We start from the raw sequence: 22,984 nt of genomic DNA, 5'->3' as shown, positions 1-22,984 counted from the left end.
TGCCTTCTCATAATACCTTAAAAAAAAACACAAATCAAACCCAATAATAACATATTCTTGTGTGTATAAAGAAAAGATACTAGAGGTTAACGAACCTGACTAGTAACCATGAGGTTGAGGGTTCGATCCCTGGCCTCAATCAGTGGGTAAGGATCTGGCGTCGCCATGAGCTGTGGTGTAGATAGAGAACGAGGCTCAGATCCTGTGCTCCTGTGGCTGCGGTGTAGGCTGGCAGCTACAGCTCTGATTTGACCCCTGGCCGGGGAACCTCCATATGCTATGGGTACGGCCCTAAAAAAGACAAAAGACAAAAAAAAAAAAAAAAAAAAGAAAAGAAAAAGGAAAAGAAAAACCACAAGATATTAACAGTAGGTATCTCCAGATTTTGTCTTACGCCTTATTATTTCATACATTTAACCATTTACTGTTAAAAAAAAAAACAAACGAAAATATATTTTACAATGTTTAAGTTCCAAAGCCAGGCAAACCAAGCCACAGCTGTAACAACACCAGATCCTTAACCTGCTGAGCCACCAGGGAACTCCATTACAATTTTAAAAAGTATTAGTAACTATTTTAAAAGATACTTCTGAGAATATTTGTACTGTTCTCTTGTACTATGTGCAAAATAAATATATCCAGCAGATGGCACAAAACTTTAATCCAGAATTAAATTAGAGTTAAAACATAATAACCCTTACTACTTCAAAAATGCCATGTAAAGGGCATGTTTCTTTTCTTTTCTTTTTTTTTTTTTGTCTTTTTAGGGCCACGCTCATGGCCTATGGAGGTTCCCAGGCTAGGGGTCGAAGCAGAGCTGTAGCTGCTGGCCTACACCACAGCCACAGCAATTCGGGATCTGAGCTACGTCTGCAACCTACACCACAGCTCATGGCAACACCAGATCCTTAACCCACCGAGCAAGGCCAGGGATCGAACCTGAGTCCTCATAGATGCTAGTCGGGTTTGTTAACTGCTGAGCCACAAGGGAACACCTGAGGGCTTGTTTCTTAGTCACCAGGGATCAGTCAAAATCCACAATGGCTGTAGAACATCCATCTTCATCAAATGTAATTTGTTCGCCCTCTTCTACAGCAAAAAGTGAGTCATTTCAGAGGTAAGTAAGAGGTTTCTGAAGAGGTGATATGTGGAACCTATAGAGGTACAGTGCAGGATGAGTAATTCAGTGTCAACGTGATGTCACACCTAGAAAGGGCTTTGCAGATTGTAACGGACCACCAGTTTCCACACATTGTTTTTTAAGATTTTCCTCTAAATAAATTACAATATATGGAAACAACAAACAAAACTATTGGAAATTAGCATTTCAGCTAAAGCTAGCTTTCATGGATAATATAAGAATATAAGCATATTTTTTGGTAATATAAGCATATTCATTTGTATCAATAAAGTTTATATCAATAAAGTATTCTTAGGCTGTACTTCCTGTATAGTCATATTTTTGATGCAACTATAAACTAAACAGTGATGTTACAACATGAAGCTGTTTTTTTAAAGAAATTCTGCAATTTCATAAAAATCTGTCTAAATAATGTTTGCAAAGTAGAAGCAACAACATATTTAATTTCATTCACCTAAAGTTTCTTTTCAATGAGTCCAAATTTAACTCTTTAAAAAGCATGCTAGAAAGGTTTCCTCCGTTTGAATGACCGTATCTACACGAAACAGTGCCTGTTATTTTCCAGAACTGCTTGCTTGACACCCTATATTTCTGGTTTATATGACACCCTATATTTCTGTAAGTATGTGTGAATTAAAAGCTTTCACCTAAGGCTTCTCAGCATATTAACCATGTCCCAGGCTGACAGGTAAAAGAAAAGCCCAAAGTAAATCGGGTTTAGCACTAAATGAGTTGGACCAAGCCACTGTTTCCCTGTGTGTTAAAATCAGCATAACTAAAATGACCTGAGTTGGTTATTACGCCATTATCCTTCAGTTTCAAATCCACATTTTTGTTCTCAGCTGTGTGGTGTTGGGACTGAGCCTCTCTACAAACCACATTTCGATTTTGCAAGTTCTGCCAACAGGGGGCGCTGAGGGTCAAGGGAAGACTGGAGGAGGAGAAAAGGAGCTTACACTTCCCTGTTTGCCTCTCGTTTCTACCAGCAGCACTTCAGCCCTTCCTCTTGTCAGTAGCTGTTGGATTCCAATTTTCAGAATGCCCACCCCTATCCCTATCCACAGCCCCCTGGGCCAGCCCAATTTGTCCCCTGAGCAAAACCAGCACCAGCTTCCCAGAGCCCAACCTCCACCCCCCGCCATTGGTGTCCCACAAAGGTGAGACACAACTGGAGAAGTTCTCTCCAAGTAGTGAGGGGTCTAAGCCCCACAGTGGCCTTCCCAGCCACAGAGTCCTGCACTGGGAAGGCAACCCCCTGTGACATTTGGCTTTGAAGGCCAGTGGCACTTACTTTTAGGGAGAGCCGGAAGAGGAATAGTTTCCCCTCTTAAAGGGCCCACACAAAATCTCACTCCCTGGGACCCATGGCAGAAACAGTCATTTGAAACGTAACCGTGTCAGACCACTTGCTGATCTTGGAGAGCCTCTTGGAGAGGCAGGGGGAGATTGGGACTCACCCAGGAGACACAGAAGCTGAAGGAGCCATTTGTGGGAGCTCATCCAACCACGAGGACACTGGTGGTGGTAAAAACGACATTTCAGAATCCTCCCTTCAGGGCGGGGACCTGGCCCCACCCACCAGCCAGCCAGCACCAGACCTGGAATGCCCCAGGCCAAGCACCTAGCTGGGGAGGGACACAGCCCCACCCATTAGCAGGCAGCCTGCTGAAGGCTCTTCTGAACCTTGGCCATGCCGGACACAGCCCCACCCATCAGATGGCTGGCACCAGCCCCTGGGACTCTTGTGACAAATGCACCCATCAGAGGGGCCTTAGTCCCTCCCACCTGTGAGCAAATACCAACTTTAGGACTCCTGGGGCCCCACAGCTAGAGACCCCAGGACTGGATCTGCCTACCATTGGGCCAGCATTAGCCCTGGGATCTGGCCTCAACCACCAAAGGGCAGAAACCAGCCTAGGGACCTTCTGCCCACAGCCGTGCACACAAATGGGCAGACACAAGCCCTGGGACCACTGAGGTCCCACAGCCAGCTGTGTCAAGACCTGGCCTATCCACCAGCAGGCTAGCACCGTTCCATGATATTTTGGGCCCCAGACTTGCCTGACAGCATAATGACACCAGTTCTGGGACACCCCAGACCCTGCAACCACAGCCCCACCCACCAGCAGGCTGAACAGGCTCCAGGAACACTGACTTAGCAGCCAGCCACCCTGAGATCTGGACCCACCCACCAGTGGGTCAGTACTAGCTCTAGGATCCCCCTGGGCTTGGAAGCTAGCAGCCTTATGGCCCAGCCTTGCCCACCAGTGAGCAGTCACCAACACTGGGACTCCCCTGGCCATGTAGCCAGCCATGTCAAGACCCAGCCCCAACCCACCAGGGCCAGAAACCCCCATACAAGGCAGGGCCTGACAACCAACCAGACTGGGGGCCAGCCATGCTTACCACTGCAGCCTGGGTAGTCAGCCTGCCACAACAGAAGGATCAGGCAGCCCACATAGAGAGCATCTAGAGCATATAGCCCTGGTGACCAGAGGTGAATGAGCTTCTGGGGCCCATAGGATATATACTGCATAAAGCCACTTCTTCAAGATCAGGAAACATAACCAACATTCCAAATACATAAAAATAAAAACATTGAATTAGGCTGTTTTCTGAGCCTTCGTATTTGGAATATGTTCCAAATGAAGGAAAAAGATAAAACCCCAGAGGAAGAACTAAAAGAAGTGGAGATACACAATGTAACTGACAAAGAGTTGAAAGTAATAATCATAATGATACTCAAACACTCAGGAGAAGAATGGATGAACACAATGAGGAGTTTAACAAAGAGTTAGAAAATGTAGAGAAGAAGCAAACAGCTGAGGAATACAATAACTGAAATAAAAAAAATACTAGGAAGAATCAACAATAGATTAGATGTACAAAGGAATGGTTCAGCAAACACAGAGTAGTGGAAGTCACTCAAGCTGAAGAGAACAAAAGAAAAAATCATTTTAAAAAATGAGGACAGTTTAAGAGATCTTTGGGACAACATCAAGCATACCAACATTCACATTATAGGGGTCCCAGAAGGAGAGAGAGAGAGAAAGGAGAAGTGGACACATGTGAAAATATAACAGCTAAAAGAAGGAAACAGATATACAGGTCCAGGAAGCACAAGGGGTTCCAAATAGGTCAACCCAAAGAGGACCACACCAAGACACACCGTAATTAAAAAGACAAAAATTAAAGCTAAAGAAATAATAGCAGGCGTTCCCCGGTGATACAGTGGGTTAAGGATCTGGCCTTGTCACTGTTGTGGCCCAGTAACTTCCTCATACTGTGCACACAGCCAAAAAAAGAAAAAGAGAAAAGAAAAGAAAAAGAAAGAATATTAAAAGCAGCAAGAGAAAAGCAACACATTACAAGCAAGGGAACTCCCATAAGGCTATCAGCTGACTTTTCAGCAGTTACTCTGCAGACCAGAAGGAAGTGTCATAATATATTTAATTTGATGGAGAGTACTCAAAAAATTAAAAATAGAACTACCATATGGTTGAGTAATTCCACTCTTGAGTATTTATCCAAAGAAAATAAAAACACTAATTAGAAAAGACATATGCATCCCTATGTTTATTGCAGCATTATTTACAATGGCCAAGATATGGAAGCCACCTAAGTGCCCATTATTGGATGATTAGATAAAAAATATGTGGTGTATACAAATACAATGAATACTAGCCACAAAAAATTAAATTTTGCATTTTGCAACAAGATAGATGGACCTAGAGGGTATTATGCTAAGTGAAATCAGTCACAGAAAGACAAATAATGTATGAGTTCACTTATATGTGGAATCCAAAAAATAAGACAAATGAACAAACATAACAAAATAGAAACACAGTCATAGATACAGAGAATAAACAAGTGGTTGCCAGAGGGAAGGGGGTTATGGGGAAGAGAATAGTGGGTGAGGGAGATTAAGAAGTGCAAACTTCCAGCTACAAAATAAAGGCCACAAGTATGAAATGTACAGTATGGGGAATACAGTCAATAGTTCTGAATAGCTTTGTATGGTGACAAATTACAACTCGACCTATCATGCTTATCATTTTGAAATGTATATAAATCATGAATCACTATACCGTGTACCAGGAACTCACATCATATTGTATGTAGGTCAACTATACTTCAAAAACAAAGACACAAAACTCATAGTTGGAAGAGAGAAAAAGAGGAGGAGAAAGCAGTGAGATGATACATGACAGGATTATTGAAAGATAAGATTGGAGAAAATAGAGGAAATATGAAGCTGATATTTAAGAAAATTTAGGAAGATGTTACACGTGTAACAATTTTATGGCTTAACTTTTAAGTTGCTAAATTTAAAGAAAAAACTCTCTGACCTATGATGTATGGTCAAGTCTGTGCAGAGTGTACTTCGGTTTGTCCTCATGGCCAAGTCCTATAGCCTCCTGTTCCCACTCCGGGAGTATCTTCTTGTGAAGTGAATAAGAAAGTGAACCTTTGTCTTGCATTTCAATTTGAGGCTGCATTAACTTACACAAGAAATTGGAAAAAAAAAAAACACCTTAGATCACACTATCTTCAGTCTATATAGCATATTTAAAGGCTTTTAATTGACATATTCTTTAATCTTTATAACATCACTTTGAGGTAGATAGGAGATCTGTACTTTTACCCCATTCTATTCAAATTCAAAATTAAAAAACAAAATCAAAATTAAAACAAGAATTAAATGGTATACACACAAAGTCTAGAGTAAGATGATTTGCCTTAGCAGTCCTGATTACATCAGGTGTGACAAAACTAAGCTGCTTCCATATATTCTGACTGATGAAAATGTTTAAAGTTGACCAAACGACACACAGATTCAATTTGGTCAAATGAAGCCACATTTCAAACAGAATCCCCTGAGTGTAAAGCTGGAAAGATTATTGTCTGGTTAATCTTTTAGTCCCATTTCTCTTTATTTGACCATTTCCCTTTGTGCTGGAGATTAGCCCATAATTGCTATGGTCTGTTGACATCACTGTATCTGCTTCTAAACTTTGGCTGAAAAAGTGTCCATCCCACAGGTGAATTACACAGTCAAGAGCCTCCAAGCAGAGCCTTGCTTTCCATCCGGCCTCCACAACAGCAAGCCTAAAGGCACTTCGTGGATCCTGTGATCCCAGGTCTCTTTGTGAAACCATAAAGTTCAGTAGCCAGAAAAGTGGTGTGATGCAGTAGGCACTGGGGAGAGAAATGAGCAGGAAAAGACACATTTCTTGCCTTTGGAGCATTTAACATGGCTCATAAAATTGTGTCTTCTTTTTCAGACTTGCATTTCTTCGCTTTTTCTGTCTTCTAGTAAATATTATTTCTCTGGTTCCTGTTTCTCTACTCTCTTGTGTCATCTGCTCATTACTCTTTTGAATACTGAACCAAACAAACCCTAGAGTATTACAAATCTGTATTTCCCTCAGAAAATAGTGTTCATTTAGCCAATGATGTCATATTCCACTGGCCTTCACAACAGAATAAGCAAGACGTTCTAAGGTAAATTTGCTTTTACAAGGCATTTAGAGTAAATTATGTGGTTTCAGCCCAACATGAAGTAAAATCTTCCCCAGAAATACACACTGTTGGCAAAATCCTCAGCAATCACTGAGCCTGAGGGCCAAACATGACAACCCGGGAGGAACAGAACGCTGAGAAGAATGTGACTGAAATACAAATAACAAAACGTGTGGTTTTCCAGACTCATGGGAAGACAAAACTGTGACTACATTACAACATGCAAGAGGAAGGCTGAAAGTCGCCACTAAATTATGTGTTTTTTTGTAGCCACACAGCTATCCTGGCACTTCGCTTTTTGTTTTTGAGATTTTCGTTCTTTATTGTCTGCAATTTGGCATGAACTGTGAGTCGCTGGTGCTCCTCCAACATGTTACTGCAAAACTGCTGCAGCTGAAAGCACAAAGAGAGGATCAGTCAGTGAAGTGAAACTTATTAGACCCAACAAGACAGAGTTCATGTTTGGTAGTGACATGATTGTGCAAAGGACTGATGATGACTGGAATGAGCAGAAACATGTGCCCCTATGTTGTTTGTTCCTGAGGAGACCATGACTGGGAAAATGTGATGAAGCCCCGTGACCTGAAGAATCAGATATAGAAACTCTGCCTATTTTATTCATCACTCTATTCCCCAAGCACACAGTAGATGCTCAATAAGATTTATTGAATGCATGTCAGAAATTATACAAGATTTGTGGAGAGAGATACAGTGAGACTTTTTCTTATCTCAAAAGAAGCCTGGCAACGTCCATACCTCAAAACTGGTACACGATATCTGTGTCTTTACAAATGTTATCCTTTATGAATATTTATCGTCGGAGTTCCTCTCATGGCTCAGTGGAAACAAATCTAACTAGCATCCATGAGGACGTAGGTTTGATCCCTGGCCTCGCTCAGTGGGTTAAGGATCTGGTGTGGCCGAGAACTGTGCTGTAGGTCACAGAGGCAGCCCGGATCTTGCGTTGCTGTGGCTGTGGTGTAGGTTGGCAGCTACAGCTCCAATTTGGCCCCTAGCCTGGGAACCTCCATATGCTGTGGGTCCAGCCCTAAAGACCAAAAAAAAAAAAAAAAAAAAAAAAAGAATATAGTGGGTTCATCCATTGGCTAAATTCTTTCATTGAGCTGGGCCAAGCATTCAGTGATGGGAATGTTTGCTGCAATATTATATACAAGCCAGATACCAACTGATGAATAAATAAGTCATATTCCAAAAATCCATTTCTATGTTATTGGATTAGAACTCGGAACACATATTACCATAAAATGATAGTGTACCCTATCAACTCACAAAAAGTCACTTGAACCCTAGTGTACTTTAAGTAATAAGAGGGTTGTGAAGCCTAATTCCAACACAAAAGAAAAGTAAGTCTCTAGGATAAAAGAGGTTAAGGAACCAGGCACAAACCTCTGCTCTGTCCCACACTTTGGGAGCCACATGCCAGAGGAGGCACCACATCACTGGCTGCGTGCCTATCTGGGGTAGGTTGGAGCGGGGTGTGGGTCTGTGGGATTGTGGGTAGGGTTTCACCTCCATGAGAGCTTAAGAGCACGCATGAGGCCAGGCCCCAGCAGGGTAGAGTAGAAAGACCACAGCAAGAGGTTCAGAGAGTGTACAAAAACCACTGGTGTGGAGGGAAAAGGGATTCATGCGACTTCCTTTTCATTTTCCTTTTTAGTAATTACTGATGATATGTTATGAACTGATACATTGTGGGAGGACTGCCGCTTTCTAACAAGGCTATTCATAGCAGCTAACTTACATGTTTTCAAAATAGCGGTAATTTAACCATTGCTAAATACATTTTTGCATTTTTTAAAATAAATTATTAGTGACTACAGTGTCACAAAGTCACTTTGGAACTTTGAGATGGCTTAAGGTATACAAACTTCATTCATCATTACAACAACAACAATAAAACTTTACTGGGTTTTGTAAACGAACACACTTTCGATATCAACAGAAAATCAGTTTTGCTTCTGGGAGCATTTATTCCAGCATTTTTGGGTGTGCTCCTCACTCTCTGTCCAGAGAATCCCTGATAAATCAGGTCCTGACAGCTCAGCCTCTAGCCGGCCAAAACCCAAACAAAGATAATTCCTTCAGGAATTAGCAGTTCTTCCTCTCTCTCAGAGTAACTATGTAACTGACTGCTTCTTTTTCTTCTTTTTTTTTTTTTGTCTTTTTTTTCTCTTTTGTTGTTGTTGTTGTTGCTATTTCTTGGGCCGCTCCCACGGCATATGGAGGTTCCCAGGCTAGGGGTTGAATCGGAGCTGTAGCCACCAGCCTACGCCAGAGCCACAGCAACGCGGGATCCGAGCCGCGTCTGCAACCTACACCACAGCTCACGGCAACGCCAGATCGTTAACCCACTGAGCAAGGGCAGGGACCGAACCCGCAACCTCATGGTTCCTAGTCAGATTCGTTAACCACTGCGCCAGGACGGGAACTCTTTTTTTTTTTTTTTAATCCAGAATCAAATTTCAGGCCTTTATAACCTACGCATCCATGTGTTTATTTGCTGGGGAAGGGGAGTGGATTTTCCTTTCTTATTTACACAGGCTGTTTCTATTCTTACGAACACAGTTCCAAGCCTGGGTGTTTCATTTGTACTCATGTAATTTTCTTAAAATTTTAACCAATGTTATTGAGTTAGAATCACATATAATTAGCTGTATCCACTTCAAGCATACAAGTCAATGAGTTCTGACCTTTGTATATGCCTGAGAAACCACAGCCACAATCAAGACACAGTACATTTCCATCACCCATGGAAGTTCTTTAGGCCCTTTTGCAATCCATCCTCCCTCTGTCCCAGTCAACCACTGACCTACTTATCGTCACTACAGCTGCAGTTAGCATTTCCTAGAATGTGCCCAGTTTCTTTTATTCATCATAATCATCCTGAGACTCATCCATGTTGCAAAACAAACCTGTGCTCTGTGTGTGTGTGTGTGTGTGTATGTGTGTGTGGTGTATATTCCCTGTGCTGGATGTATTACATTTTCCTTATTCATTCACCTATTGACAGACATCTGCATGATTCGCCCTTTGGGCTAATGTGAGTGACGCTGCTATGAACCTTCATGTTCAACTCTTTATGTGGATGCAGGTTTCCCTTTCTCCCGGGTCAAAACCTAAAAAATAGACTTGTTAGGTCACATGTGTCTTAACACTAAAAAAACAAAACAAAACACGGTCTATGTCCAAAAGTGGGCATACCATGTTACAGTCCCACCAGCAGAATAAGAGAATTCCAGTTCCTTCACATTTTGGCCAGTGTTCTGTTAATCTTTGGTAAACCTTTCTAATTTTACCCAATCTATTGGGTATATAGATAGTAAGTTTCTATTTTACTCTTGTTTTACATTGTATGGGTGTGGCTTTTCTGCAGACTTCCGCTTTTGCAACTCAGTTTACTTTCCAGTCATAGCACCTCCCTCTTCTTTCCCGAACTACGCCTCCACTATTGGTAGGACCTGTGGTTTGTGTGGGGCTGGCTCAAAGGTGAGCACATGACTCAGGGCAGGCCAATCAGAGTAGTGCAGTTCCCTTGGACCCAGGTGACTGGTGCATGTGACTCAAGAAGAGCCAATCAGAGTCTCTCCTCAGGTCTAATGCAGAAGCTGAGTGGGAAAGGATTCCTTCTTCAGCAACTGAGGATGCAAGGCTCCCATAAGCCTAGGGCTATGCTGGCCTCCATAGGGAGAAAGCCCACCTAAGAGGAAATTCCATCCAGAAGAAAGTGAAGCCTAGAAACGCAAATCCCATGTTAGGTTCTAAAAATCAGATATGAGTAAACTATTGGTCTCAGTCCGCAGGGAGCTCATTACAGCCTCATGGCATAGACTTACACACTGATTACAGCCCAATGTAGTAAGCAATATAATAAAGCTATTCAGAGGATGATTTGGGAGCATGGACGAGGTAAGGGTGTCAATCAGTTAGTTAAAACATTCCTAGACTATGTGGTTGGAGTGGGGTCTTAAGGAATGATTAGGAATTACCCAGCCAACGACAGTCATGGGAAGGGGATTCCAGACGGAAGGTAGTTTCTGAAATCTGGAAACGTGCAACAGTGTGATAATTTGAGACATTCTGTATGTGGTGAGTGTAACTAGAGGAAAAATGTTCAGGGGTGCCTGTTCCTCTTATTCTCTGACACTGGTGGTGAAGTGGGCAAAAATGATGCCAGAGACTAAGGCAGGGGCCAGATTATGAAGTGCCTCATGTATTAATGAAAAGATTTTTAAATTTCTTCTAAAAAAATGTGATGATCTACTGAAGCCTTAGGAGGAAGGAAATGACAACAGTGAATGACGGAGGGGCGATAGGGAAGACCAGCCTGTGCCAGGGACCCAGAGCCACAGCCTACAGCGATCATTTAGGTGAGAAAGAGTGATGTCTAACCCTCCATGAACAGGAACGGTCTGCATTTCAGGAACAAGATAGAATTGAGAGACATTTCCTGCACAGTGATAATAGCACCAGTGAAGCCTAGAATATAACAATTCAGATAAGCACATTATTTTTAATTTTAATAACTCCAATGTACATAAAAATGGCTTCTAAATTATCATTATGATTTATAATTATCTATAGTACTTACCTCTGTGATCTGTAAATCTGTACTTATGGTTCTGCCTATTACATATACTAGAGTAACCAATGATTGGGTTCCGTACCTACGAAGCAACAAGATGCTAATCAGGAGTGGAAAATGTTTTGCAAGACAAAGCCACACAGCAGATAAATGCTAAGTATTCAGCCCCTATTCATTCTTGTCTCCCACATCTAGGCAAAAACACATATGAACTAGTTAAGCTTCATCTTTTAACAGAAAATCCATTCTGTAGAAAAGTCTCTTAGCACAAAGAAATATTTATAGTTAAATAATGATCTGTGTAAAACATGGTTCTAAAAGTTTTGTTTAAATATAATAAGGTCTTTTTAAATTCAGTAACAAGGACTATTTTTATCTTTCTAGATGAGGTGGGTAGAAAAGATGACACTTACCCCAAATTAAGGAAGTTTGTAAGGGAAAAAGTAAATATTCAAAGTATGTCCCTTTAAAAAAAAAAATGCATTTTGTATGTAATCAATTTCAGAAACTCTGACTAAAATACCCTGAAAGCTTACTGAAAATTTTGTATTTGAATATGCTTTTTGGAAAGAGGATCCATATCTTCAGAGATTCTCAAAATGTTGATGATCCCTGAGGGCTAACTACTCTGGCTTTCCTTAAGCTCCCTCAGAAAGGTATGGTAACCGAAGCTCCCATTTAGTTTAGTGACCTTGAGTATCCAGTAAACAAGAATCATCTGAAAAACAGCCAGGAAGCATTGCTGTGGCAAACAGCAGATACATACCTACTCAAGGTGTTGCTGTAGTTAGAAAAGTAAAGAAAGACTTTTGGAAGCATTAAAAAAGAGAGAAAATTAAAATGGGGTTAGTATAACAGACTGAGCAAGAAAGGGTTGAACTCTATTCTGTCTTGTTCATAGCTGATGGCTAATACACACATTCAATTGACTTTAAAGCTGTATACTTGAAATTAAAAACTGTAAGAGTTAGTGGCATGATATGCAGACAAAGGTGAAAGAAAACAGGGCTTATGTCCTGTTTAAATTCCCAGCTGTAACTTAGGCTGCATCTCTTTCACCAAAGTGGAGGAGAAGAGACAATCTACTTAGAATTCAGTCAAGTAAACCTGTGTCTATGGGGAAAGAGGAAATATTTCTTAGTTCTTCATTTCTGTTGGCCAGGTATAAAAAGCCTCTGAAAAGACTCTAGAAATTTGACAAAATTTGCAAAGACCAGGAGCTCCAAATTAAAAAAAAAAAAAAAAGTAGGAGCTCCTCTGTGGCTCATCCGTAACAAACCCAACTAGTATTCCTGAGGATACAGGTTCCATTCCTGCCCTCACTCAGTGGGTTAAGGATCCAGTGTTGCCCTGAGCTGTGGTGTAGGTCACAGATGCAGCCAGGAACTGGTGTTGCTGTGGCTGTGGCATAGGTCAGCAGCCGTAGCTCCAATTCGACCCCTAGCCTGGGAACTTCCATATGCCATGGGTATAGTCCTAAAAAAAGACCCCCCCAGAAAAGTAGAAAACAGAAGGAAATTACCTACTACTATTGCCAAACGTGTGACTCTTCTACCAGATACAAGAGAAAGGTATGGGTTTGAAGTTACCTTGGAGAAAGTTATAAACTATAAAAACAGGGAATAGCATATAGTTAGAAGCACTGGCATGGAGGTTAAATGGGATGATGTATGTTGAAGCATCCATCAAGGTGCCTGGCACACTTCATTCCTTTCCCTTCTCACAAGTTTTAAGAGGAGATATTTTTGAGACAGGTGATTGGTCCGTCACGGTGAGGGAGCAGTCTCTTTGAAATAGCACTGAACAAAAATATATACATTCCAAACTATTTATCCCACCAGTAGTCAAGTGTATTAACATCAAGACAGGAGCCAATGTTTGACAGTATAGCTGCCCTTTCAAGAAGCTGGTAACATTCAGCGCTAGTATGGGCACAGGGATTTGTGCACTCTAGTTGGCCTCACCTTCTTTCTCTCTTCTTTCTCATATTTGCCCTCTCCTCCTAGCCCTCTCCTGCCATGGCTAATTTCCTGCAGCAGGCATGGCCACTCCGCAAGCATGGAGGCACCAAGATATCTAGCCACACCCAGTGACTGGAGGTGCCAATGGGCCACCAGTGCTTGGGCCCACAGCCCTGATGACATCTTAATTCTCTCAGTTTGTTCTGACTTAACCTTTTCCATTCTGTGTTCCCCATCATGAAATACCACAGAGTGGAAGAGAAAATAAGTGCAAGTTTTCAAGCTCAGGACTGTAGCCAATATAACGTATTTGGAGAAAAAATATAGTCAAGAAGAAGGTAAGATTCACTTTGGTTCAGTTAAGTTTGAAACCGATAATCCCTTGTAGTCTAGGTTCAACTAAAACTAGGGTTTTCCTGCAGGCTGTGAAGCCTACATTGTTTGACAAAAGCCTTTTGGCAACATGACAAGGATGATGCAAATATCACTTTTACCACATCCAATAAAAGTCAAAAAATTCTATTGCTTTATGTCTAGTCACACACTCTCTCATAGGATCTAGCCACAGCTGCATGTACATATTGATTTTTCTGTTACCTGAAAGACGTCTTTATGGTCAGTGGAAGTTCTATCACTGGGATCAGTATTCACAAATCATCTTTTATCTAACAGTTAACTAAATACCCCACAGCAATCAGTGCAGTGCTCTGTACATGGGTGGGAGGCAGGATCAAGCCAGAGTTGTCTGACTCAAGCAAATGCTCAAAAATATATTTTCAGATTAGGGTCCCTGTAGGCTCCCAGGGAAGAATTTTGGGCCTGGTGAGGGGAGCAGATGTTCCTGGACTGCCACTGGCAGTGTCTCAAGTCTAACACAAGATTATCCCTATTGTCTCCTTTCCAGAGCCCTAGGCTCCAGCAGCTATTAGTCTTTTTTTTTTTTTCCTGTCTTTTTAGGGCTGCACCTGAGGCATATGGAGGTTCCCAGGCTAGGGATCAAATTGGAGCTGAAGCCACCAGCCTGCACCACAGCCACAGCAATTCGGGATCCAAGCCACATCTGCGACCTACACCACAGCTCATAGCAATGCCAGATCCTTAGTCCACTGAGCGAGGCCAGGGATCGAACCCTTGTCCTCATGGATGCTAGTTGAGTTTATTGACTGCTGAGCCATGCTGGGAACTCCCAGCCAGCTACTGGGACCAGTCCCTAGTCAGACTCTCAGTCCTGTCCCCAAGCATTTCCTGGTGTCCTCTCCTCTGTGGACGGTGATTTTTTTTCCAAGTGCTTGTTCAAATCGAACCCCAACCCCCCTCTTCTATTATCCCCAAAGCACTTTCCATCTGTCTTCTGCAACATTTAGATACCATGTCTTCATCACTTTATAACCCCTGCAATGGCTTGAAATAGCTGCCTTGGCAGAGAAAAACTAGAACATTTTATTATCAGGAAGAACCTTATGGTTGATTAAATACAATAGCTTTTATTTTATACAAGAGGAAACCAAATCCTAAATGTTAACTAAATAGGTGATCAATCAACAGATGTTGTTCTAGTTACAGTTCCAGACAAGTGGAGAATTAGGTTCTCATCTGTCTTTCTCTTGGGACAACGGATCTATCGGCAGATTGACTGTTCACATTAGCATAGGCAGTAAGTAGGATGACAGCTCTGAGATGCTGGGTTAGATGCTAGATTTCCTTCTGAAGGGCTTCTTGGAGCATTATGGAGCTAATTTATACTGTAAATTTACAAAAGTAGAGTTAAAACAGACAGTTCCCAAACTGATTGAGCTACTGCTTCTTCCTTTGTTCACAGAAGGTTTATCAATGTCTTCCATGACTAAAGCTCAGTGGAACATACTAGAGAAAGAGCCATTTCAAAGCTAACGTGCAAGTAGAGTTCCCATGGTGGCTCAGAGGGTTAAGAACCTGACTAGTATCCATGAGGAAGCAGGTTTGATCCCTGGCCTCACTCAATGGGTTAAGAATCCGCCATTGTGGTGAGCTGTGGTGTAGGTCACAGATGCAGCTTGTATCTGGCATTGCTATGACTGTGGCATAGGCCAGCAGCTGCAGCTCCAATTCAACCCCTAGCCTGGGAACTTCCATATGCTGCAGGTAGGGCCCTAAAAGGAAAAAAAAAAAAAAAAAAAAAAAACTAATGTGCAAGTGATGTCACATTTTTGCAATTTAGAATAAATTCTTTTCATTTAAATAATATAAATTTAATTTGTCATAACCATTTGTCTACTTATACCTTTATACTCTATTTTATGAAGACTGGTGACATGCACATATTCATGTCAAATATAATGTAACACATTTACAATTCTGAGAACTTCTTGGGATAATGAAATACCCACTTAGAGTTGTTTAATAAATGATAAATATTCTGATATAGAAAGAATAAAGTAAGCATTCCTGTGTTATTTTTGTGCATATAACGTTTTAATTAATTCATTTGAGCTTTTATTTCCTCTTAATTTCTTTACATTATTACTGTCTATTCAAAATCATTTGCAAAATTCATCAAGACTGATGACTATAAATTGAATTCTAGAAACAAACATTATAGATGTAGAAGACAAATTTATTTGAGTCTCAAAGGCTTTTTGTAGCAGAATGTGCGAGAGGAGTAAACTAAGATGAATTTACTATAAATAGAAAAGGCATCTATTTTACGAGCATGGCGTTTTGTCAATAAAAGGTGAAAACATTCAAGCCATGGTTGAAAGTGAACGCATTTAACAGAGTAGCACTTAGTATTTATGATTCAATGATGCTCTCACCACTCCCAAATCTACAAAGAGTTACTATTTCTCCCAGTTTATGAACAAGAACACTGAGACTCAGAAAACTGAAGTAAATGGCCCAGAACACACAGCAGGTTTGTTCTGACCCCAAAGCTCATTCTAATTACCTGTCTGCCATCATAGTTTCTAGTTCTGCTTCCTGATACAGATTTTGCTTTTATTTAGCAAATTATTTTCATAAAAAATTAAACAAAAACAAAAAAGGTGAATGCATTTATAACTCTGAGCACTTTTTGAAGCTAGTGAAACACTCAGAGTTGTTTTCCGGAAAAAAAAGGAATTTCTTCTATATTCTTGTTTAGTACACTTAGATCACTTAAATACATTACTAGACAATGGACTTTTTAGAGCGTTGCAAACATGTTTCTGTTCTCTTAATGCAGAAGAAAAGTTCCGCTGAGGAATAAAAATTAAAACACTTAAATTAAGGGTAATCTTTTCCATGGGTTGCTCAAAGCCATTTGGGGAGGGGGTTGCTTAATTAGTTACATGTGTTGTGTATGGTACAAAAAAGAGGGGAAGAATGCACTGAGGATCTGTTTTACCCCTCGGAGCAGTGCTGTCCAGCTGAATTCTCTCGAGGTTGGAAACGTTCTCCACCTGAGCTGTCCAATATGGTAGCTATTGGCCACACTGAGTACTTAAAACAAGGATAGTACAACTGAGGTCCTGAATTTTAAATTTTACTTAATTGTAATTAATTGAAATTTAAATAGCCATACGTTAGCGAGAAGTTATTACACTGAGCAATGCAGCCTTAGATAATATTTTAATCCAGTATCAACTGGTTCCATGATAAACTATACCTCGGTCACCTGGGGGAGGCTAGTGAAAGGTACAGACTGTGTGCCCTATTCTGGCAGATTCTGATTTTCAAAGAGTAGGTGGGCTTAGGAGTCTTTAGGTATATTACTCACACCAGGTGATTATGAAGCTCTGCTACATTAGAAAGTGTCTAGTCTGCATTTAGGTTCACCTGTCTGAGTTTGGCTATGGCCCAGGACTGGCAGACACCAAATCATCTTGAGCCATAACAACAGCAAGAGTCCTTAACACTTAGAAGTGCATACCAAGTGCCAGGAACTGCTACACTGAGCCTGGGAAGTAACTGTGAAGCTATGTGTTCCTCAGGGCCTGGCAGAGTGTCAGAGGCATGGAGAATATGAAGTTGGATCCTTGTAAATTATTGGGGAAATCATCACATATTTTTTAAAGAAGTTATTCTCTCAACATTTTAATTCCAAGATTGCTACTAGATTGTTTGGCAGGATGCTCTGGAAGACAACAGTCAAGGACTGTCGTTGAAGTGAGTGACCCTGGGCAAAATGATCATGGCAGCAAGAGGGCAGATGGCGTCCAGTCCAGGCAAGGCCAGGCATGTCAGATCAAGAGTTGGCATGGGCTCAGAGCTCTTGATGCAAACTCCAGGGACAGAGGACAGAAAGTACCAGACAGCCCTATGAGGCTGGGATCTCTGAAACTTCCTGGCACTGAAGGGGACCTGTATAAATAATTCTGATGTATAGTCAACTCCCAAAACCCCACTGGGAAGAAGGACCTGGGGAGGAGGGCATTATCCTTAATGACTTAAGCAAAAATGGAAGACATCATTTATCCCAAGGTCTTAGGGATCTCAGGAAATTTAAAGAGTTCATAAGGCTCTTTGAAGCAATGAATCTAAAATGACAATTTAAAACAAAAGATAAGGATGATATTCTCAATGTGTGAGTATGCCATGGATGTTCCACGGATGAGGCAGAAAAATGCTACTGTACAAGTGAGTTTTTATCTATGTTTTAAATTTTTGATTTAAAAATACATGTTTTAGCGTTCCCGTCGTGGCGCAGTGGTTAACGAATCTGACTAGGAACCATGAGATGCGTGTTTGATCCCTGGCCTTGCTCAGTGGGTTAAGGATCTGGCGTTGCCATGAGCTGTGGTGTAGGTTGCAGATGCGGCTTGGATCCTGCGTTGCTGTGGCTCTGGTGTAGGCCGGTGGCTACAGCTCTGATTAGACTCCTAGCCTGGGAACCTCCATATGGCGAGGGAGCGGCTCAAGAAAGGCAAAAAGACAAAAAAAATAAATAAATAAAAATAAAAAATAAAAATACATGTTTTGGTGTGTTGTAAATGTGTTCAATAGATGCTTATAAAAGAAAAACAATCTATTATTTTGCTCTATAAGAGAACCATTTATATTGTAAATATGCTTTCTTTTCCAAAGAGCTAAACTTATTTATAAAACGTGTCTTCCAGCTTTATTGGAAAGGCTGCTGAATTGTCAGCTACTTTGTATCTGCTAACTCTAAGGTAAGTAGAGAATTATAGGATATGTTATTCTAGGCTTTTAAGAATGTATGGTTAAATGTTCTAGAAAGAGCAGATATCGAGGACTTACTGCCTGACATTTGGATTTCAATGTATGTTTTTCCCAACAGGCTAAGAAGCAAGGGAACCCAGATATATGAAGGGAATCTGACAAAAGACACAAGCAACATCCAAGTTTATGTCATAACAAGCATTGTTATGTCTTAAAGATACGGTGACGTACTTCACAAAATAAATGAATAGAAATGTACACGCACACCAAAAACATGACTTATTCTAATCTGTGTCTCTGAAGACAAGATTCTTAGTGGGTGCAATGGGGAAAATGAGGTAGGTAACAATCCCATGCAAATCTACATTCACAGGGAAAGCCAAAACTGGGGATAAGGGATGTTATCTTCCATAACACAGCCAGTTTGTGGTGAGACTATGTGCAAGAAAAAAGATCACTTTTCTAGCCACTACAAGGGGCTCCAGTGAGGTGGCCTCACTAAAGCTGAGCCACTAGCATCAAACCAGTGTCCTAAGGGAAAGAGAGGCCTCATATCTCATCCTTACCTTTCACTCACAGCTTGCCAATTGTTGATTAAAAAGTCCTTTGCAATGTATCGGCCAACTTCAGATGCTGCCACAGCTTCAATTATATTTGTTTCATTAAAAGTGAGTGGAGAAGGAGCGATGGCATGCTCCATATATCTGCAAAAGCACATTTGGCAGGAAGTAAATATGTAAAAACTCTCTAATGGAAAGAGTACATCGAAATAAATGGAGTGAAAATCCCATATGTTTCTAAGTGAGTGATACATAAATATGTTTCATATTAATTCTTATATGAGCTCATTTCTATTTGTCTCCCTTTGGTTTGTTAATTGCATTCTTCCACAAGGAACTCTTTCAAGGTAAGTTGATAATAATCACCTGTTTAGTATCCATGGCTCTTTACTGCAGCCCAGGGCATAAGCAAGTTGAATCCTTTCTTCTTCCTTTGTTGTATTATTGTAGATATTTAACAAAAAATCCCACTCTTTATCATTTCCCAGGGCAATGCCATAACATAAAATCACATTTTTAATTGGATAAGGTATTCTGAAAGATATAACATACAATGATACTTTTTCATAGCAGGTAAGTTGTACGTTTATCTAGGTTGCCATATATTTAGAAGTACAAATCTAGGGAAAAAAAAGTCTGTGATCTCAGCTATAAATATCAAAAGTAGAAACCTAGAAAAGCAAATGGTGAATATTGTCATTCAGAATAATATCTTTAAGTCAAACTAGTTTAGAAACTAAGGAGTTTTGAGGGAGAACTAAATTAAAATAGTATAGTCTATGCTGCTAATTCTGTTTGGTTTCATATCTTATTATCACATTTTCTAAGAGTCCATCTACGATAATATATTAAAGGTAGTATGATAACACCAAGATGACAGAATCTTGGTCTCAGCTCCCAGTAAGACTGCAGACTCATACAGAAAGAAATGGTATGATGCACTTAAATGTATATAACAAGAATAAATAATCATAGAGAACAACTTATATAAGACTCAAGCTGATAAGCATAGGCTCATATGAGGGAATTTATTGGCAATGAGAGGTCCTGGGAGAGAACTGAGTGTATAAATTCTAATCTATTACTATGTACAGACCTACCTGAGACATTTATTTATTTATGCATGTATGTATGTATTTTTGCTTTTTAGGGCCGCACCCGTGGCATATGAAAGTTCCCAGGCTAGGTGTTGAATCAGAGCTGTGGCTGCTGGCCTACACCATAGCCACAGCAACCTGGGATATGAGCCACATCTGTGACATACACCACAGCTCAGTTCACAGCAACGCTGGATCCCTGACCGCCGAGTGAGGCCGGGGATCAAACCCGCATCCTCATGGATACTAGTTCGGATTTGTTTCCACTGTGCCACAACAGGAACTCTGAGATAATTTTTGATATTTGGAAAAAAAAAACTGTAAGAGAGAGAGATTAACCAAGTGAAAACAAAATAATCACTCCCAGGGTAAAAGCATCAAAAATGCAGAGGAATTGTTGGTGCTGAAACAGGACAAAAAAAAGCGCAATTACAATATTACTCTTACTCATTCTCTGGATGGTTCATCCAGTTTCTGAAGAGTTCTTTTGACAGCTGAAGACAGTCCTCAAGACCCAACCAACACGCAGTTCCAAAAACTTTTTCCAGTGATATTCTTGTAGGAAAGAAAAACATTTATTTTTCATTACTACATTTATTTTTTTCTGCCTCCAAGAATATGTGTTTCATAAAAGATGGGTATTTTCAAACATCCTTCCAATAACATCAGGTTCGTTAAAAAATAGCCTTTGTGGATGGCAACTGTATTTAAGGTTCAGAGAAATATTTGCTGAGAGGCTCTCAGGCACCAAATAAGCTCTAAGGCTGCTATTTTTTGAAAGTAAGAAATAAATTACTGCCATCCTTCATCTCCCTCAAACACAAATGAGTGTACACACATCCCACATCTGTTATCAATTTATTTTTCCTCCATTTCACAATAATTGCCTTATGGATTAAAAAAATGACTTTAGCGTATCTGATCTAATCCACTTTAAAATTCTTTCTCTACGTATGAGAACAAGCGGGAATGGTTTATTTCTCTTCTTTGACAGCGTGCCTCCTCTTACTGAAGCTTCTGTTTCTTCCTCTGCTCCTTCTGGCTATTAAAGTTGTGTGCAGAAAAAGGAAAGAGGTTTCTGTTTTGTTTTTATAACTGAGCAGAGGCACACATTATGATTCTAAACAAATTAAGTTCAGAAGAATACAGTGGAGAACAATGATAAATACTGATATATGCGGTGCCTGGAGGTGTCTCTCTACATGCTCCAGTTTAGTGTCAGAGGTAAAGGAATTCAAAAGTTTCCAGAAAATGCAAGAAGTTTCCAGAAAATGTAAGATCCGAACCTCCATTGCTTCACCCTCCCTCCAGCCTCATCCTGGCCTGGCCTGACCTTCTAATAAGCAGAAGTATAATATCCATGGGTGAAGCCCTCTGAGAGACAGTTGTGAACACTCCTTTACACATTCCCTCCCTCTCCACACCCACCCCCAAGCTGGCAGCAGCAGGATAGAATTCTCTGGAAGCACAGTCTAACTCCCTGCGGTTGCTCTGAAGAGAACTGGTCCAGGGATGCAACAAAAAGCAGGTTATGTCAGTCCAATTTAGGAGTGCTAAGGCCGCAGCTGGTTAACAAAGGTGCTGCCTCGGTGGGCCTTTCTTTTCTTTTTAGGGCCACAGCTGCAGCATCTGGAAGTTCCCAGGCTGGGGGCCAAATCAGAGCTGCAGCTACTGGCCCACCCCAAAGCCATAGCAATGCAGGATCCGAGCCATGTCTGAGACCTACACCACAGGTTGTGGCAATGCTGGATCCTTAACCCACCAAGTGAGGCCAGGGATGGAACCCACATCATCACAGACACTGTGTTGAATTCTTAACCTGCTGAGCCACAACAGGAACTCTGGTTGTGACTTGTACAACTTGCCTGCCCACTTACCATCCCAGCTCATCCCCACTGTTCCCCATCCATTTGTAAGTTCAACCCTACATCCTTCTAGTCACATGCCCTAGCTCTAACATTTCTCCCTCTCAGAAGGATACTCTTGAGAGAGAATAATCATCTTTTGCCTATTTCTTTCTCTTTTTTTTTAACATTGTAAAGAAATTCAGACTTTACTTTTTATATTTATTTATTTATTTTGCTTTTTTTAGGGCTGCGCCCACAGCATAATGGCAGTTCCCAGGCCAGGGGTACAATTGGAGCCACAGCTGCCAGCCTACACCACAGCCACAGCAATGCCAGATCCAAGCCGAGTCTTTGACCTACACCACAGCTCATGGCAACGCCGATCCTTGACCCACTGAGCGAGGCCAGGGATCGAACCTGCAATCTCATGGTTCCTAGTCAGATTTGTTTCCACTGCACCATGACAGGAACTCCCAGACTTCAATTTTTAAATTAAACTATATTTTAAGATCATTGTGGATTTACATGCTGCTGTATATAAATGATGCAGAAGTATCCCCTGCACCCTTTGCCCAGTTTCCCCTAATAGTAACATCTTGCAAAGCTATACTACAATATCATACACTAATATTATTTATAATTGTATAAGTAATTAAATTATAATCATTGATGTTATATAATATTGTAATATGATACAGTATCATGACAAATTGGCTGAGGCAATCAAGATACAGGACATTTTCTTTTTTTTTCTTTTTTTTACTTTTTAGGGCCACATCTGTGGCAAATGGAGGTTCCCAGGCTAGGAGTCTAATTGAAACTGTAGCCGCTAGCCTATGGCACAGCCACAGCCATGCCAGATCCGAGCCATGTCTGCGACCTACATCACGGCTCACGGCAACGCCGGATCCTTAACCCACTGAGCAAGGCCAGGGATCGAACCTGCAACCTCATGGTTCTAGTCGGATTCGTTAACCACTGCGCCACGACGGGAATTCCTGGGACATTTTCCTCATCATGAGAATCCCTTATGTCCTTTCACTGCCACACTCACTTCTGTGAGCCCCTACCCTCTCCTTAACCTCTAGTTATTATTGTCTGTTCTCTACACCTATA

The 22,984-nt window shown here is 41.0% G+C and overlaps 2 protein-coding genes across 4 annotated transcripts in view; both read right to left on the bottom strand.

The window, feature by feature from the left end:
* The window catches only part of ARL14EPL (ADP ribosylation factor like GTPase 14 effector protein like), a 32,077-nt gene extending 27,580 nt beyond the window's left edge, over positions 1–4,497 (bottom strand). The window contains exon 1 of the mRNA XM_013995047.2: positions 2,599–4,497. The gene's annotated coding sequence lies outside the window, so the exon portion shown is untranslated. The remainder of the gene's footprint in view (positions 1–2,598) is intronic.
* Positions 5,692–22,984, bottom strand: part of LVRN (laeverin) — a 76,145-nt gene continuing 58,852 nt past the window's right edge. For 2 of the 3 annotated variants that reach the window (XM_003123852.4, XM_013995046.2), the window contains 5 exons: positions 20,469–20,576; positions 19,291–19,458; positions 18,931–19,068; positions 11,274–11,349; positions 5,692–7,057 (listed from right to left, as the gene is read on the bottom strand). In XM_003123852.4, coding sequence (XP_003123900.2) covers positions 6,917–7,057; positions 11,274–11,349; positions 18,931–19,068; positions 19,291–19,458; positions 20,469–20,576 — 631 coding nt within the window. In that variant the 3' untranslated portion in view covers positions 5,692–6,916. The remainder of the gene's footprint in view (positions 7,058–11,273; positions 11,350–18,930; positions 19,069–19,290; positions 19,459–20,468; positions 20,577–22,984) is intronic. The other variant, XM_013995045.2, reaches the window with a different exon arrangement.

The sequence above is a fragment of the Sus scrofa genome, chromosome 2, assembly GCF_000003025.6.
Source record: "Sus scrofa isolate TJ Tabasco breed Duroc chromosome 2, Sscrofa11.1, whole genome shotgun sequence".
Classification (NCBI taxonomy): domain Eukaryota; kingdom Metazoa; phylum Chordata; class Mammalia; order Artiodactyla; family Suidae; genus Sus; species Sus scrofa.
Note: the sequence above shows the minus strand (reverse complement) of the source record. Positions and strands in the feature narration are given on the sequence as shown.